This window comes from Moschus berezovskii, chromosome 3 (genome assembly GCF_049115385.1).
Source record: "Moschus berezovskii isolate FMDL1 chromosome 3, NW_MosBer_1.0, whole genome shotgun sequence".
In the NCBI taxonomy this organism is placed as follows: Eukaryota; Metazoa; Chordata; class Mammalia; order Artiodactyla; family Moschidae; genus Moschus; species Moschus berezovskii.
Window position 1 is genome coordinate 107,948,308 of NC_142462.1, and position 18,809 is coordinate 107,967,116.

The 18,809-nt window shown below is 41.1% G+C and overlaps 1 protein-coding gene across 2 annotated transcripts in view; it reads right to left on the bottom strand.

The window, feature by feature from the left end:
* Positions 1-11,391: 11,391 nt before the first annotated feature.
* The window catches only part of SLC35B4 (solute carrier family 35 member B4), a 37,659-nt gene continuing 30,241 nt past the window's right edge, over positions 11,392-18,809 (bottom strand). The window contains exons 8-10 of one of the 2 annotated variants that reach the window (XM_055421293.2): positions 17,279-17,354; positions 14,384-14,459; positions 11,392-13,083 (exon numbers count right to left, since the gene is read on the bottom strand). In XM_055421293.2, coding sequence (XP_055277268.2) covers positions 12,837-13,083; positions 14,384-14,459; positions 17,279-17,354 — 399 coding nt within the window. In that variant the 3' untranslated portion in view covers positions 11,392-12,836. The remainder of the gene's footprint in view (positions 13,084-14,383; positions 14,460-17,278; positions 17,355-18,809) is intronic. The other variant, XM_055421294.2, reaches the window with a different exon arrangement.

The following is an 18,809-nucleotide window of genomic DNA, read 5'->3' on the forward strand; positions in this document are numbered from 1 at the left end:
ACATTTGGGTGCATGTATATTTTTAAAATTAGTTCATATTTGTCCAGATGTACACCTTGGAGTGGAATTGCTGGATCATTTGATAGTTCTATTTTCTGTTTTTTAAAGAACTTACATACTGTTTTTCCTAGTGGCTACACCAAATTTATATTCCTACCAAGTTTACACGGGTGCCCTTTTCTCCACATCCTCTCCAACATTTATAATTTGTAGACTTTCCTATGATAATCATTCTGACAGGGGTGGGGTGATACCTCACTCTGGTGTATTTGCATTTTTCTGATAATTAGCTATGTTGAGCATCTTTTCAAATGCCTCTTAGCTATCTGTAGGGCTTCTGTGGAACACTGTGTATATAGTTACTATAGTTTGTATATCTGGGGGTATTAACCCCTTGTTGGTTGCATTTGAAAATATTATATCCCATTTGACAGGTTGTCTTTTCATTCTGTTGATGGTTTCCTTGACTGTGCAAAACGTTTAAAGTTTAATAAGGTCTCATTTGTTTTTCTTTTAATTTGTTTTGCTTTGGAGTCTCATCCAAGAAAATACTGCTGATTTATGTCAAAAGTGTTCTGCCGACATTCTTTTCCAGGTCTTAGGTTTAGGTCTTTAAACCACGTTTAGTTTACTTTTGTATGTAGTGTGAATGTATATAGTGTATATTTGTATATAATATTCTTATCCTGCGGACCCCGGAATTGGGGTTCCTAGTCTGTGGCTTGGCCTGTTTACTCCCTATGATCTCCCTTTTCTTCTTTGTCTCCTCCCAGGAGTACAGGTCCCCACCTGCTGTTTTCTCCCTGTCCTTGCCAGTTCCATGAAAATCTCGCAGTCCTGGTTGTATAGATGATCTGCCAGTTTCCAGTTGGCTTTCTGTAAGAGATTTCCCATGTGTAGATGTAATATTTTTTATGTGTTTGTGGCAGGAGGTAAGCCCCACATCCTCCTCTGCCATCCTGACCCCCTTCTATGTTCCTCTTGTTTGTACCACAGATCATAAACTCTTAGAGGAAAAGTAGATTAATAAGCTGAATTCAAAGACATACGTTAACACAACTGTGAGAAAACAGATCACGACTAGTTGTTGACATAGAGATCAACACCAAACAGGGAGGTGTAGGGTAGAGGATGTTCAGGCAGCCTCTTCCTGTGATTCAAGAGGTGGCATAGTATGGTGATGATGAGTGCATAGGTGCTGGCCTTGGTCTTCATGGGTTCAAATCTCGACTCCAATCTCATATGTGAGTGTCTGAGGCAATTTAGCTCCTCTGTGCCTAAGAAAATAGAGTAATTTTCTAAGTTTAGTCATGAGGATTCCATCAGTTAATGTAAGCGGAGCAAGGTGCCTCACACATGGTAAATACACATTTGCTACTGCTACTGTTTCATGGCAGGTAAGTGTTGGAATGGAACCCATCACTGTAACAGTGGTGAAGATTCTGGGAAATTGATACAGATGTGTGGCCTTCATGAAAGGAGGGTGTTCACGCAGTAAACGTCGTTCGAAGCTATTACAGGAAATAATAAACCGCCAATAATTATCATCATATGCTCCCTCAGCTACAGAAGGCATCTGTGCACCACAGAGTCACATGCAATAATGAAGCCAGATGCTAAGTTCTTCAAGTGCTGATTAAGAGACAATCAAACGTGAACATAACTTAATTTTAATGATGGGATGATTTTATTAAGTTAATTTGCAGATAAAGAACATCACTGAAAATCTTTGACTATTAAATACTTTCATAGCCAGATGTGCTTTTTTTCTTTTAAAGAAAAGTTCTGACATTAACACACACTCCATTCATTCATCTGTGTTCATTTACGATAGGTGATTGAATGCCAAATGTAAGACAAGGACAAAGAAATGGACTCTTTTCTGACATCCACATAAGTGCTCAAGCCCTTATAATGAGGAATATCGAAGGCTGAGAAGTTGCTGCAGCATCTGTACTTGTGTTTTGTTGCTGGCACTGGAATCACAGCGTACCCTATAGAAGACTGCTCCACTAAGGTTATACATTTTGCTGGGGAGTTCAACCATGATTTGGGCTCCCCTCATGGCTCACCTGGCAAAGAATCTGCCTGCAATGCAGGAGACCTGGGTTTGATTCCTGGGTTGGGAAGATCCCCTGGAGAAGGGAAAGGCTACCCACTCCAGTGTTCTGGCCTGGAGAATTCCATGGGTGGTATACTCCATGGGGTCGCAAAGAGTTGGATACAACTGAGCAACTTTCACTTTAAAACCATGATTTAGTCTCCCAAAGTGTTACAGTTTTTAGGCTTTATGGTTTGTAACTTTTTAGAAATACCACCCTCTATGCCTATATGGTTCCAAATAGGAAAAGGTGTATGTCAAGGTTGTATATTGTCACCTTGCTTATTTAACTTACATGCAGAGTACATCATGAGGAACGCTGGGCTGGAAAAAGCACAAGCTGGAATCAAGATTGCTGGGAGAAATATCAATAATCTCAGATATGCAGATGACACCACCCTTATGGCAGAAAGTGAAGAGGAACTCAAAGGCCTCTTGATGAAAGTGAAAGAGGAAAGTGAAAAGGTTGGGCTTGAAGCTCAACATTCAGAAAACAAAGATCATGGCATCTGGTCCCATCACTTCATGGGAAATAGATGGAAAAACAGTGGGAACAGTGCCAGACTTTATTTTTTTGGGTTCCAAAATCAATGCAGATGCTGATTGCAGCCATGAAATTAAAAGACGCTTACTCCTTGGAAGGAAAGTTATGACCAACCTTGATAGTATATTAAAAAGCAGAGACATTACTTTGCCAACGAAGGTCAGTCTAGTCAAGGCAATGGTTTTTCCCGTGGTCACGGATGGATGTGAGAGTTGGACTGTGAAGAAAGCTGATCGCCGAAGAATCGATGCTTTTGAACTGTGGTGCTGGAGAAGACTCTTGAGAGTCCCTTGGACTGCAAGGAGATCCAACCAGTCCATTCTAAAGGAGATCAATCCTGGGTGTTCACTGGAAGAACTGATGCTAAAGCTGAAACTCCAATACTTTGGCCACCTCATGCGACGAGTTGACTCACTGGAAAAGACTGTGATGCTGGGAAAGATTGGGGTGGGAGGAGAAGGGGATGACAGAGAATGAGATGGCTGGATGGCATCACCGACTCTGTGGACATGAGTTTGTGTGAACTCTGGGAGTTGGTGATGGACAGGGAGGCCTGGAGTGCTGTGATTCATGGGGTCACGGAGAATTGGACATGACTGAGCGACTGAACTGAACTGAACTGAACTGATGCCTATATGACTTGAGAGTGAAGGGGCTTCAGAAGCAGCTGAGACCATTCTGAACATCCAACTACAGGCTTAGTACTGTTTAAGAACACTGAGTCCTGTCCTTCTGATGAAGTTGTACTGTGATACGTTTTTTAAAAATTGTGTGGATTTTTTCTTAATTGTGTGATTTTAAAAAATCTTTATTTTATATTGGAGTATAGTTGATTTACAATGTTTTGTTAGTTTGACAGGTACAGCAACGTGATTCAGATACACACACACGCACACACACTTTTTTCAAATTCTTTCCATTAGGTTATTACAGAATATTGGGTAGTGTTCCCTGTGCCATACAGTAGATCCTTGGTTATCTATTTTATATATAGTAGTGTGTATCTGTTAATCCCAAATTCCTAATTTACTCCTCCTCCCTCCTTTCCCCTTTGGTAAACATAAATTTTCTAAGTTGGTGAGTCTGTTTTATAAATAAGTTCATTTGAATCTTTTTTTTAGATTTTATATATAAGCAATATTACGTATTTTTCTTTCTCTGACTTCACTTAGTATGATAATCTGCAGGTCCATTCATGCTGCTGCAAATGGCATTATTCTTTTTAATGGCCAAGTAGTATTCCATTGTATATTTGTGTTGCATCCTCTATATCTATTCATGTCAGTGGACATTTAGGTTGCTTGGCTGTTGTGAATGAATGCTATAATGAATACTGGAAAGCATGCATGCTTTGGAACTGTGACTTTCTCTGGGAATAAGCCCATGAGTGGGATTGCTGGATCCTATAGTAGCTCTATTTTTAGTTTTTAAGGGAATCTCCATACTGTTCTCTACAGTGGCTGTACCAGTTCACATTCCCAACAACGGTGCAAGAGGGTTTCCTTTTCTCCACACCCTGTCCAGCATTTATTGTTTCTAGGCATTTTGATGATGGCCATTCTGACTGATGTGACATTATATCTCATTGTAGTTTTAATTTGCATTGCTCAATGGCAAGCCACTCCGGTACTCTTGCCTAGAAAATTGCATGGACAGAGGAGCCTGGTGGGCTGCAGTCCATGGGGTCGCTACTAGTCGGACACGACTGAGTGACTTCACTTTCACTTTTCACTTTCACACATTGGAGAAGGAAATGGCAACCCACTCCAGTGTTCTTAGCCTGGAGAATCCCAGGGACGGCGGAGCCTGGTGGGCTGCCATCTATGGGGTCGCACAGAGTCGGACACGACTGAAGTGACTTAGCTGCTGCTGCTGCTGCTGCTCTAATAATTAGCGATGTTGAACATCTTTTCGTGAGCCTATGGGTCATCAGTATATCTTCTGTGGAGAAATGTCTATTTAGATCGTCTGCCTATTTTTTAATTGGATTGTTTGTTTCTTTGATCTTAAGCTGCATTAGCTGTTTGTAGATTTTGGAGATTAATCCCTTGTCAGTCACAGTTTGCAAATATTTTCTCTCATTCCATGGGCTGTCTTTTTAAAAGCTTTGTTTATGGTTATCTTTGCTGTGCAAAAGCTTTTGAGTTTAATTAGGTCCCATTTGTTTATTTTTATTTCCATTAGTCTGGGAGACAATTTGAAAGATATTGCTATAATTTATGTCAAATAGTATTTATTCTGCCTTTTCCCTCTCAAAGAGGTTTTATAGTATTTGGTCTTACATAGGTCTTTAATCCATTTTTATGTCTTTTTTAATTCCATTTTTATTTAAAAAATCTGGTTTATTTCTGTGCATGGTGTTAAAGAATGTTCTAATTTCATTCTGCTACATGTAGCTGTCCAGTTTTCCCAGCATCACTTATTGCCTGTCTTTTCTCCGTTGTATATTCTTGCCTCCTTTGTGTTAAATTAATAGCCTTGAATAGTATAAGCATCTTGACAATATTGATTCTTCCAGGAACATGGTATGTCTTTCCATTTGTGTTGTCTTCTATTTCTTTCATCAGTGTCTTATACAGAGTACAGGTGTTTTGTTTCCTTTGGTAGGCTTACTCCTAGGTATTTTATTCTTTCTGATGCAATGGTAAATGGCATTGTTTCTTTCTCTTTCTGGTTTTTCATTGCTGGTGTACAGAAATGCAACATATTTCTGTGTATTAAATTTGTATCCTGTAATTCTACTGGATTCACTGATGAGCTCTAGTAGTTCTGGTAGCGTTTTGGGCTTTTCTATGTATAGTCTCAGCTAAAAATATTCCTAACCTAAAAAACAGATATCCAGGTCCAAGGAGCATGGAGAGTTGCAAACCAGATCAACTCCAAGAGGACCACATCAAGACACACTATAAGTAAAATGGCAAATATTAAAGAATGGTAAGGGAAAAGCAACAGGTTACCTACAAGGGAATTCCCATAAGGCGATCAGCTGACTTTTCAGCAAAAACTCTGTAGGCCAGAAGGGAGTGGTATGCTACATCTAAAGCGACGCTAAAAGGGAATAACCTACAACCAAGAATACTTTATCTGACAAAGCTCTCATTCAGATTTGATGGGAAGGTCAAAAGTTTTACAGATAAGCAAAAACTAGGAGTCCAGCACCACCAAATCAGCTGTTTAATAGACATGTTGAAGGGACTTCTCTAAGCAAAGGCAACATGAAAGGGAAAAGCTCATTGGTAAAGGCAAAAAAAAATACGGTAAAGGTAGAAAGTCAACCATATACAAAATTAGTAGGAAGGTTAAAAGACAAAAGTAGTAAAATATATCCATAATAAGGAATTAAGGGATATGCAAAACAGATACAAAATATAATGTAAGAAACTAATTATGAGGGGAGGAGAGCAAAATGCAGTGTTATTAAAATGCTTAAGGAGTCAGCAATTTAATCATATGTATGTGTGTATACATATATGTGTGTGTACACGTACACATAGATAGATTCAGATACCTTATGGTAACCACAAACCAAAAATCTGTAGTATATGCACAAACAGAGGAATTCAAACATAACTCTAAAAAAAGAACTACCGAAGTATAGACTATGTAAATTGTTGCAGCCACTGTGGAAAACAGTATAGGGGTTCTTTCCTCAAAAAGCTAAAGATATTGCTAGAACTATCATATGATCCAGTGATTTCACTCCTGGGTATATATATCCAAAGAAAACAAAAACATTAATATACATGTACCTCAATGTTCACAGCAGCATTATTTACAATAGCCAAGACTTAGAAGCAACCTAAATGTCCATCAACTGAAGAATGGATAAAGATATGGATAAATACACTAGAACAGTAGTCAGCCAAAGAAAAGAGTGAAATTTTGCTATTTGCAACAAAATGGGTGGACTTGGAGGGTTAAATTTGCTTAGTGAAATTTAAAGTCAAAGAAAGACAAATACTGTATGTTGTTATTCTTATATATTATCTAAAAAATAAAACTGGTGAATATAACAAAAAAGTAACAGACTCACAGAGATATAGAACAAACTAGTGGTTACTAGTGGGGAGAGGGAAGCAGAGAGGGGCATGATAGAGGTAGGGGATTAAGAGATACAGAGCTCTATGTATAAAATAAATAAGCTACAAGGATATTTTTTTACAGCACAGGGAATACAGCCAGTATTTTATAATAACTATAAATGGAGTATAATCTATAAAACTTGAGTCGCTAGGTTGTACAGCTGAAACTAGTATTATTGTAAATCAGCTATACTGCAATAAAAAAGAAAAAGACTGAGTATAGGAAACTGCTTTGAAAGTTGCTTCCACATTAAGATTCATTTAAAAGCAACAGATGGAAGAGGAAGAGAGCTGGCCATTGCAACGTTACAAAAATCAATGTGTTTCTATTAAGGCAAAGAGGTTTTGAGAGATTTGCTACAGAAACTTACTGCCACGAACCTCTAAAACCTCCCAAAGTAAGCCAGTCCTCTTTAAATTTCTGAAGTAGAAACTGACCTGTAGCCGGGGAAGTGGTTTGTGATTGACCCAGCTGCCAGGCAGCAGAAGATAGATAGGTTGTTTACGATAGTGGTAAATGTCCCACCACTGTACAAGGCAAAAACTGCAGAGCTTTTGAAATGGCACCCAAGCACTTGAAAGGTAATGGTGATTGGAAACACCTGCAAGATTTTTATCACTTTTATTAAGAAACAATGATTATACAATTCAAGATTAAAAACCAGGTGTCTGATGAGTTGTTTCAGAAGGCAGAAATTTACTCTTTATAAGAAATCATGGTAAAAAGACTCATTCAATTTGTTTGGCAAAAACATTTTATTCACAAAATCTCCCTTTTCTTCACAACTCTCTGCTCAAATAACTCAGAAGGCTGGAAGCTGACATTTGATATTTACACAGCTCAAAATCTGAATACTCAATAATGTCTTAGCTGTTCTACATACTCTACTACTGTCTAGCCACCACCCCCCCCCCCCGCCGCCATCTTTGTTCTTAAATCACAATATGAATGAAGAGCTCAGAGGCTGGATAAATCAAATCCCCATCATCCTTCCCCAGCACCATGCCACGTATCTGTTACAAAATCCTACTTTAAAAATCATCCTCTTTTTGGGGAGGATGATACCATTCTCTGGAATGAAAGCAACTAGCACAGAAATGACTTGTGATTGCAAGTGACACACAAAGAACATTTTTATCACGTTGGGGAATAATTATTGCTTCTCCTGGTTCACGGGAGTCTTCTTTACATCTCAAAAGCTATAAATAATTCAATGTGCCAAAGAATCATTACAACGTTTACTTTAAAAAGTATGAGTCTTATTTCTTCTAAATGGAGACCAAGCTTTCCTCCCCCCAACCCACCTATCTATGGTACCCTTGCAGCTTGCCTTGCTAGATTGAAATTGAGGGCATTTGGTAGAACACTGAGTGATTTAAGTAGGTAAAATCTCCATGTGATTCTGAGGAGACAAAAAGACAATGAGCTTAAGGCATCAGCTGATGCAAACCCACTATACCAGCTTTGGAGATGTAAGGGACACCCCAAGCACCCTACTCCAAAAACTTTTAAGCATTTTTAATGGTACCTTGAGGGTCTCTGCTTGCTCTGAGCATCAAATGATGCAAGGTGCTAAATATGTAACGCTCTGCCCTCCTCCCACTGGCAACTGCAGAGCAGAAAGCGGCATTTGCACAACTCCTGGTGGGCATCCTCCCTTCCTTCTCTGGCTTACAATCTCAGGAATTTTGTCTTATTTGCTTTCTTGCTGACCTACTGATGAAGGGTGGGAACGGGTATCAAGAACCATTAGAAGCTTTCTCAGAAACTTGAGGGAGTAAGAGATCTTGGTGAGGATTTATTTATTCATGGAATGCAAGTCAGATCCTGGTCCCTCCCTTCTCTGCAGTCCCACTGTAAGGAAGGCACTAGAAAGGGCACACACTACTATAGCGTCTCCCAGCCCAGCCTGGTACACACCACATGTATGCTAATGCTATTAATTTTACTGTTTATACTCATGTCCAAAGACTCTGATGCTGGGAAAGGTTGGGGGCGGGAGGAGAAGGGGACGACCGAGAATGAGATGGCTGGATGGCATCACCGACTCTGTGGACATGAGTTTGAGTGAACTCCGGGAGTTGGTGATGGACAGGGAGGCCTGGCGTGCTGTGATTCATGGGGTCACGGAGAGTCAGACACGACTGAGCGACTGAACTGAACTCATGTCCAAAGGTCACACATCTGTAATAAAAATGGATTTTATCTATATTGACAGTTCTTTCACCCTAAGACTGAACTCTCATAGGTAACTTCCATGCACATTTTTCAGGATAAAGCTATTGAGACCAAAATGCTCATGGTTCTAGCCAAAGAGAAACAAACTACAGCAAATGCAGGATCTTGATTTCCTATCTCCATGCTAGGGTGCCTTTCACCGTGCATTTGTGGAGATGCTCAGGTCTCTGCTACATTGGCTTATGTGCTAGCCCACCAATAAGCGTGCCCCCCAGCCCAGAACTAATTAATTGGTTTACAATTACTCCTGACCTAATGCAGCCCACCTCCCCTCACCATAGACATTTGGCACTGCGAGTGAAGTCAGCTAGAGATAGGGTAAAAAGAGCAAAAGGTGAAAACTACTGCTTCCCAAATATAGACAAGAATGTGGTAGGATGGTAGGATCCTCCGCCCCTCTCTGAGCTGTAGCAGTGTGTAAACATTTGTACATTAACCCTTCTTGTTCTCACTCATCCGCACATACATTCGCTCTGCCCGATATTTGCATCTGTATATATACACACCCCTAGTATCAGTGCTTAAAACAATGTATAACAAAATACATGCTACACAGCTATGTGTATCCTATAAAAATCCACAAAAGACACCTAGAGGCCCCAAAGAATAGAGGCATAAATAGACACAAGATTATAGGTGTCGCCCAGTAGAAAACTATGTGAGTAACCAGACGCTGCTAAAGAAATTGGAGGTAGGGGTTCCGTTCCGTTCAGTCACTCAGTCGTGTCCGACTCTTTGCGACCCCGTGGACTGTAGCCTACCAGGCTTCTCCATCCATGGGATTCTCCAGGCAAGAATACTGGAGTGGGTTACCATTTCCTTCTCCAGGGGATCTTCCCGACCCAGGGATCGAACCCAGGTCTCCGCATTGGAGGCAGACGCTTTAACCTCTGAGCCACCAGGGAAGCCGCAGAAGGGAGGAAGGGTGCTCAGGGAATGACACAAGCTATTATAATCCTTACAAAACACCAGGTAATCTTCCCAGAAGAATGGAAGGGGTTTGGTGAGGTTGGCAGAGATCAACTCAGCTTCTGTGTTTTTCTTCACTGGACGCAATGACCAAATTTCAGGTACTGTATTCATTTTGGGTAACTGTGCAGAAAGAAGGAAAAGACTATCTAGATTGTGTCCAAATACTTCAGAACTTGACAGAAACTTATTAAATGGATTAATGGTTTCAGTTGGATGAAAAAGAAAAGATCAAAAATAAATTTCTAATAAATGAAAAAGCATTTCTAATACAACAATGGAACTGTGGTAAAGGATATGCAGACATTAAATGAAATAACTCAAATATCACCAATTTTCTCCTTTTGCCTCATTTATGACCCTGGTCAAGCTATGAAGTGAGCTCACAGGTAACATTTACACACACAAAACTTGGGTTTTCTAGCTAATCATTTGCTATTTGATCTTTGCTCTAAGAGTAGAGTTTTGGATGCCTTAAACATCAATCTCTTTTGTAAACAAACCATACCCTCTCTCTCTGGGGCACAAAATTACATGGTCCTGATCCAGAGAAAGAGGAGAGGCATTTAACAGACATTTCTTCTCCAGTTACAGATGAGTTGGGTCCTCTATAAAATGGTTTATTTGCCCTTTTAACAGGAATTGAAATCAAGTTCAACCAGGATTGAAAAAACAGTTAACCACGGGGAGCGGGGGATAAACTTTTTAAAAAGTATTAACTAGGATCTGTTAGATGTATTTCCTTATATGTAACTACTGGAAAGAAAAACCAATTCCCAGGGCATTGTGTTCTTACAGACACTCATTTCATTGTATGAGTGCTCTAAGCTATCCATACCCATTCTCCTATGAATAAGACCAGCAGAAGTGTTTAGACTAAGAGAAACACATGCTCCATAAGCCAGAACCTAAAACCTCAGGAACCCAGTTAAATGCTGTCTGTGTACATCAACACTGTTTCAGTTACTAAAAATTGTAATATTTCCCATCCACACACACAAAAAAAGTGATACTATTTCATGTAAAGCTCTATAGTTATCCTGTCAAGACTCCAGACATGCAGCCCCTTGGGGACAGGTTCTTTTATTATACGGTAAGAAAAGTAGCTTTTGTTCTTAAGAGGCTATTTAATACATGGTATTTATAGCACCACCAGTCTGAGAAACTCTACACAGTTCAAAGAAATTAAATACCTTTTGATTCCATGAAAAAATTCACACTTAATTCAGCATCTTTTAGTATAGACTCTCACTGGCACTCTCACAGCACAGCTGTCAATGTCCAGAACAACAAATTGATCTGAAAACCCTGGGACTTAGGTGGAGAAACAGTATCCACACCGTATGTAACAAAAAACTCGAGGCAGCTTAACTGACTTCCCCCAAAGTGACCTAGGGTTTCTAGGACACTTATCTCAGATCCCATCAGAGAACAGCTCCTGATGGTGGAATAAACACATCATACCCTGGGTGAGCCCAGGAGACCTGGAGAGCCACCTCTCGATTTAAGAACACAATCTGTGCCCAGCACGGAAGGAGAGGCCTCTATGTGCAAAAAGAGACAGGCTGGTAAGTCTGATGGACCCCAAAGCACATGCCTGGTGAGGCGATGCAGGTCAGGGCTTTCATGTTTTCCTCACCAGTGATTACAAACTACACAAAAGCATACACACCCCTACACACGCCACCCTAACACTGTTCTTCTTTCTCAAAATTACCCCATGGAAGGAAAACCAGACCTTTGAAATGATTAGCAAAAGGTGGGGGGCGGTGTGCAGGTTTCTACATATAAAAAAACACACTCACCCCCAAACCCAGCAAGAACATTAAGATGCCTTGTTTAAAAAATGAAAAACCTTCTATTTCAGTTGTGGTTTGGCCTGATACACCACACCCACATGTATTGAATATATTGGTTTACCCATTAGCCTGACTGGTCATAACTCTGAAAAGAGTTGCCAGGCAGAGATGAACCTCTCTGATTAAGCAGCATTTCAAAGACTTAACCTCTCTCCCACGTGGAACCCGCCCTGAGTGCCTGGCTGGGTGTAGAGGTGGGAGAGCCCGCGGCTCTCCAAGTGCCCTCTTGGCCAGTTTCTCCTGGGTCCTCCTGGCATCACCATCTAACCTTGAGGCTAAATGACTCAGACAACTGAGAGGAGACAGAGAGGAAAAGTCTCTCTTTCCCAATTATTACACAACTTTTCTTTAGTGCCATAGAGAACTACTGCAGTTTGTTCTAAGTACAGAAGCAAAAGGTATGAAAGCACATGACTGTTGCATACAGGGAAGAAAAAAAAAAAAGGACAAATGTGGGAAAACTCCCACTAGTCTTGCCCCAGTGTCGCCAGGGCACATAGGGACACCTGCTTCTTTCCCAACTCTCGGGATAAAGCCCAGCCCCACTATCACTGGAGCCTCAGTTCTCTCGGCCACTCAGTTGTTCCTGGTGAGGGTGCCTGGCGCGGCAGACTGAACAGTGCAGCCGAGGGTGGCAGGGTGAGGGAGCAAGGGGACAGGGCCCCAGGAGGAGGATGGCCGTTACATAAGGGAATCATCAGAACAGGCGGAATCTTGACTGAGGCCATGGATATCAAACTAGCAGCTCTGGGGACTCAGGATTCAGTAAGCCGGTACAGTGCTGAATATTTTGGTAAACAAAACAGAAATAACAAATGAACAGGGCTACCCGATAGTGGAGAACCATTCTGTTTTCTACTTCAGGGTAGAGGGGCGTCTACTCAGGGTCCACAAATGTGGGTCTGCAGAGCCATAAGAAATCTGAGCAGTCCCTCCCTCTGAGGATTCCCTGGTGCGCTGCGGGTCATTCAGCATTAACCAAGGTGAGATGGTGGCCGGGCCCCAGCCCATCAGCCTCTGGTCTCTCTGCTGCAGGCCGGCCTCAGTTCTTCTTCTCCACCCTCTGAGGCTGGCCTTTGGTGGCGCCCAGGGTGTTCCACACCTCTGTGTACATGAGGGTCCCGATGAAGACAAACAAGGTGCCCAGCCAGTGCCACAGGGTGAAAGGGTTCTGGAAGTACAAGATGGAAAAGATGAGGCTGACGAACTTGCGCAGCGTCACGACGAGGGTGACGGTGAGGGAGGCGCATTCTGTGGTGAGAATGAAGACGCCCCGGATGCAAACGTACCTGGAGGGGCGGGGTTAAGGCGGTTTTCTGTAAACAACCCAGAGATGAGCGGGAGAGCCTTCCGGCAAGGTTCGTGGCTTCATAGTCCAGGAACCAGAAAACAGGGCGTCGGCCACGGCTACCCTGAGGCTCCTCCTTGATGGAACACCCTGCAGAATTCCTGTCCTGCCACACCATTTGTGGATCCTAACTTGAAGCTGCCTGAAAACTTCCTATGATCCTCATTTTGGATTTTTTTTGGATTCTTCCCATAGTTTACAGTGAAGGTCACCTCCCAAGTAATGACAGAAGGTAACACTGTCAGTAAAGGTGATCACATCTCCAGAAAGGAACCCTGTGGGGCAAGCATAGAGGTGACTTCAGAGGAATGAGGTCAACCACAGTCTGTTCCCTTGTTTCAAAGGCTCAAGGGTTTTTCTAATGGGCTTAAGGTGGTTCAAGGGCTTTCCTTGTGGCTCAGCTGGTAACAAATCCGCCTGCAATGTGGGAGACCTGGGTTTGATCCCTGGGTTGGGAAGATCCCCTGGAGAAGGGAAAGGCTATCCACTCCAGTATTCTGACCTGGAGAATTCCATGGACTGTATAGAACAACTTGAGCAACTTTCAAGGTGATTCGAAAGAGCCATTTTAAAAATTGGGCCTTAATTAATTTGAAATTTCTTGCAGAATTTTGTGGCAGCTTGTGAAATATCCTGGGATACTGGAAAACTCCATGTAGAAATCATAGGGGATTTCTGTCACATACTCATTCTTAGTTACCCATTGACTTCTATCCCTCCACCCAGAGGTTTTCCTTCCTGGTGTTATGACTTACTGACCCTCCACACCACCAGTATCTTTTTGCCTCCCTCTCCCTGCAACAAAGGAGTTCACTGGATGGGCCTGTCTCCTACTTACTGCAGAATAGATCAGAGCACGGAGAAGGCAATGGCAAGCCACTCCAGTACTCTTGCCTAGAAAATCCCATGGATGGAGGAGCCTGGTAGGCTGCAGTCCATGGGGTCGCTACGAGCCAGACATGACTGAACGACTTCACTTTCACTTTTCACTTTCACACATTGGGGAAGGAAATGGCAACCCACTCCAGTGTTCTTGCCTGGAGAATCCCAGGGGTGGGGGAGCCTGGTGGGCTTCCGTCTATGGGGTCACATAAAGTCGGACACGACTGAAGTGACTTAGCAGCAGCAGCAGCAGATCAGAGCAAAAGTGAAATTCATGTCGCTGCACCGTTAGAAGAAAAAACATTTCTGTGGCAAAGTAGCACAGCAAAGACCACATGGCAGAGGAGTGCAAAGGATACTGAGTGATGACATTCATGAGGAGGTAGAACCACATGATGGGCACTGTCACACCAATGACTGGAACCTGATACAATTCTGCAGAGATTGAGAGACAGTCGTATCACTTTGGACAGCTTATGTTTTCATCCCTTTGAACACAGTGACACAGATGAACATAGTAGAGATAGCAACGTTATTTCTCTTGCAAGTAGACTTGGGTCATATACTTAACTAGCCTTGATTCCAGGTTGCATTGTCCTCAAGAGTCATTACACTGGCTTTTTAAAACAAATTATATTTTAACTTTAAACTCTTTACCTTTCACCTGACTAGGACCCCACTTTATAGAGAAAGACTGTGCAACACAGAGAAGTTCAAAACGATATGGTCTTAAGTGATAGTTAATACAAGATGACAGACCAGTCCTAAATAAATGCCATTTGGAAATATGTTCAATCCTACCAGTAATCAAAGAATCCTAAATTATTACAAGGCTGTACCATTCTATATATATTAACTTAGCAATTAAACACTTATAAATAATATCCTGATCTGGCAAGGTGGTAGGAGAACTAGCAGCCGTTCAGTGGGTGGTAGTATAAATTGGTGTTTTCAAAATCAATTTCATAATAGGTATTAAGTGGTCATAAGGCATTGATTCTTAATTCTCAGGAATTAGTCCTAGTTAATTCAAAAGAAGAAACAAGTTCAACATACATTGTGGTGGTGTTTATAATAAAGGAAAAACTAAATCAGTCACAACACCCAGTGATAACAGCAAGGACTATTTAAGCAAAGGTACTTTAACTAAATGTGACATTATACACTTGATTTAAAAAAAAATCACAAAGATTATATATAGTCACATAGAAAACACAGAACGGAAGTGAAAAAGAAAGTGTAAAATTATATTTACACAAGAATTATGACTGTGTGAGAATATATGTAAATAGTGTCAGGACGGAAACGTAAAATGAAATTAGCTCATGTGTAGGGCAACAGAACTGTAACTTTCCTTCCTTGAAATACATTCTTATGTTTAGTTTTATATAATGAGGCTTGCACAGTAAGTATGTGGGAGGAAATAAAATATTCAAGATCAAAGAGAATAAGGACATAGTAATCCTTGAAGGATCAGTCTTATATTGCTAAATTGTTTGGGAGGCTTGAATTATATGGGCTTCCCTGGTGGCTCAGACAGTAAAGAATCTACCTGCAATGTGAGACACTTGGATTCAATTCCTGGGCCAGGAAAGATCCTCTGGAGAAGGGAAAGGCTACCCACTCCAGTACTCTTGCCTGGAGAATTCTGTGTCTTCTGTCCATGGTGTCACAAAGAGTCAGACATGACTGAGCCACTAAAACTTTCACTTGAATTATACAGCATAACTAAGTAAAGTCCAACAAAGTGATGCTGAAATATGGTTAGTAAATGAACATTAATTTTCTTTTGCAAAAAATAAAAATCTATATACATATAAATAATTTCTGAAATTCTATGTCTGGACTAGTGGGAAATCCCAATAATTTAGTGTTCTACTGTCTCTGAAATACTTAGCAAGTACTGAAATGAAAAGAAAGTCAGCAAATGTTATTACTGTATAATAACTTGAGATATTCACTGTATCAGCTTGCTGGGGAAAGACAATCCATATGATGTAAAGTATTTAGACGGATGTTCAGTTTCCTTGCAAATAACAAGTTCATCTGAGACGAAAAAATGTATACTTAGGAACAGCTCTAAAGAAGTTAAAGGCATACCTTAAAAGATTTTTTGATAAAAGTACCCATCCCTGTGACTTCTAGAAGAAACATTCAAGTAACTAAATCAGTATCAATCTCAAGGAACTTGATAATGTATTTATTTCAATAGCCCTTTGCTATATGGAGCCTCTTAAGAGACCTTAGAAAACAATGCATCAAAAATCAGCTATATGTCCATTATATCTCAATTTTTTAAAAAAGTCAGAACCAATTGAATAATTCAGAGCCTTAAAAACTTTCTTGCGTGCCGTCATCACACACTTTTTTGCAGGCAAATGGGAGATACAACTTTGCAGACTCAGAGAACAGTCACAACTTCACGACTTGTGACCAGATAGCAAACAAATGTTTACTGAGCCCCCACTGTCATTCTACAAAACACACTTACCATTTTAGGTCTGAGCAACATAACGCCGTAATTTTAAAAATATTTGTTCCCTGTGTATCCAGTTGCCTAATATGCTCTTTTAGTAGATAATCAGATTATACTGGGCTGACCAAAAAGTTTGTTCAAATTTTTCATTACATCTTATGGGAAAACCCGAAGGAACTTTGGGGCCAACCTAACATTGGTAATTTCTTTTAAGTTAACTAGCAATTATTAGCTAATGTACTAAACAGCCACTGTAAAAAGTAATAGCCAACTCACACTGTAGACACCTGAACTAATTTTGCTTATTCTTGCGGCCTATCTACCCTGTTGGCATTTCTGTTCCTCCTTGCGTGGAGGCAGGCAGCTCGGCCAGTATCTGTGAGCAGATGTGCCTTTCCTAGCAGAGAGGGAGGAACAGGAGGAAAGAAGCTGGACTGCGGCCCAACTTCTCATGGCTCCAGTTACTGCAGTATTATTACTATTTGTTTGCATTCTCCGATCATCATACATTCCCTATTCAAATGCAAACAGCAACACAAATCCCAAAGCAAAACGGAAAATTTGAAGATATTGTCTTACTTCATTGGCAAATAATTGAGAAGCGCCTGCAAAAGCTTTTGTTTCTGCAACCACTGATTAATGGCACTCTATTTCAGGAAGGTGGCATGGGGATGGGTGATCTGGATATGACAAAAACTGCAGAGGTGAAGTCACGAGTAAAACTGAGACGTTGCCTCTGAAACTCTCAGGTAATTCTACTGGATAACCCCAAACTCACCAGAATTATTGAACAGAACTGCATGGTCATAAATGTCAGAAGCCAAAAAGATGAAACCAGGAAGTGGAAGGGCATGCTAGGGGAAGAAACATTTCATGTAAATTTAAATGCAAAAACATTACAGAAGTATAACATAGAGTATCTTTTACAATGACTGAAAGCTTTACAAGTTGTGTAACAAGCAATATCAAGAAAAACAAGTCAGACTTGTTAAAAGTATCCAGTGCTTTAAATAGCCTCCCAAGTGGCACCAAGGGTAAAGAACCTGCCTGTCAATGCAGGAGATCTAAGAGACATGGGTTCAATCCCTAGGTTGGGAAGAGCCATTGGAGAAGAGAATGGCAACCTACTCCAGTATTCTTGCCTGGAGAATCCATGGACTGAGGAGCCTGTAGGCTACAGTCCGTAGGGTCTCAAAGAGTCAGACATAGTGACTGGGCACATACGCAGTGCCTTTAGTAAGCACTGGATACTTTTAATAAGTCCTGACATTGTATGGCATGATATCAACCCGCAAATTACAGTTCCTGCCCCATAGAAGCTGATGGTCATTACAAAACAATAGAGCTAGCATCCTTTCCTCAACAAAAGGGAATGGGAAATTGAAACAGTCATTCTGCCCAAAGGATCTGCCTACATCTTACTATTTTTGAGAATGGTTAAACAATATAACGGCTTTAAAAATTATATGGAATGTGAAGGCAGATTTTAGGGAGTTCAAGAAACTAATGGGAGAGAGGCTAGAGGACAATATGAAGTCAGGGGAAAAGAAATGAAGACAGAGAGAGACTGGAGAGGAAGCGGAAACAATAGGTAAGCAAAGATTAAGGAGCCTGACAACCACCCACCCACCACCACCACCACAGTAAACGTTTACTAAGGAATCACAGTAAACATTTACGAGCAGTTAACTACGTGCCACGTACTGTGCTAAAAGAAACATGGGAACCAAACAGAATGTTCCTTTACTTTTTAAACTCCCAGCCACATACTGTAGCTGCAATTAAATATCTCAAATTGCTTGTCTGCAACTTCAGTTCAAAAGGTTCACAGGGAAGGACTCCCTGAGGTTACTGAACCTGAAGGCAATGCTTTCCCTGAGACCTTGAGGAGCTGGGCGTTATCTCAACCAAAGAGTGGGGAGAAAGAAGAAAGCTAGAGAAGGCGGCTCTAGATCAGCAATTCCAAACAAGAAGCGAAAGGGCATATAATTAGCTAATTAAGCTCTCTATCCAAGGAATAAAGCCTGTCTGAGCAGCTTACTCCTCAAACCCCATCCTCTCCAGTTCTCCCCAACTCCTGCCTGCACATATTTTCCTTGGCACAGGGCTTTTGGAACTTCTGTTCCCTTTCCAGGTTTCCATATTGGTTTTAACTTGATTCATCTTTAGGAACATTGGGTTCCTTGTCTTCTGGAGAAGGGAATGGTTGTTCCTGGTTGGCAGACATATTCTGTTCTCACTGACTAATAACAATCATTTCTTGTAGAGAACTACGGCAGGCTATTAAAAATGTCAAAGTCGGTGGGCCC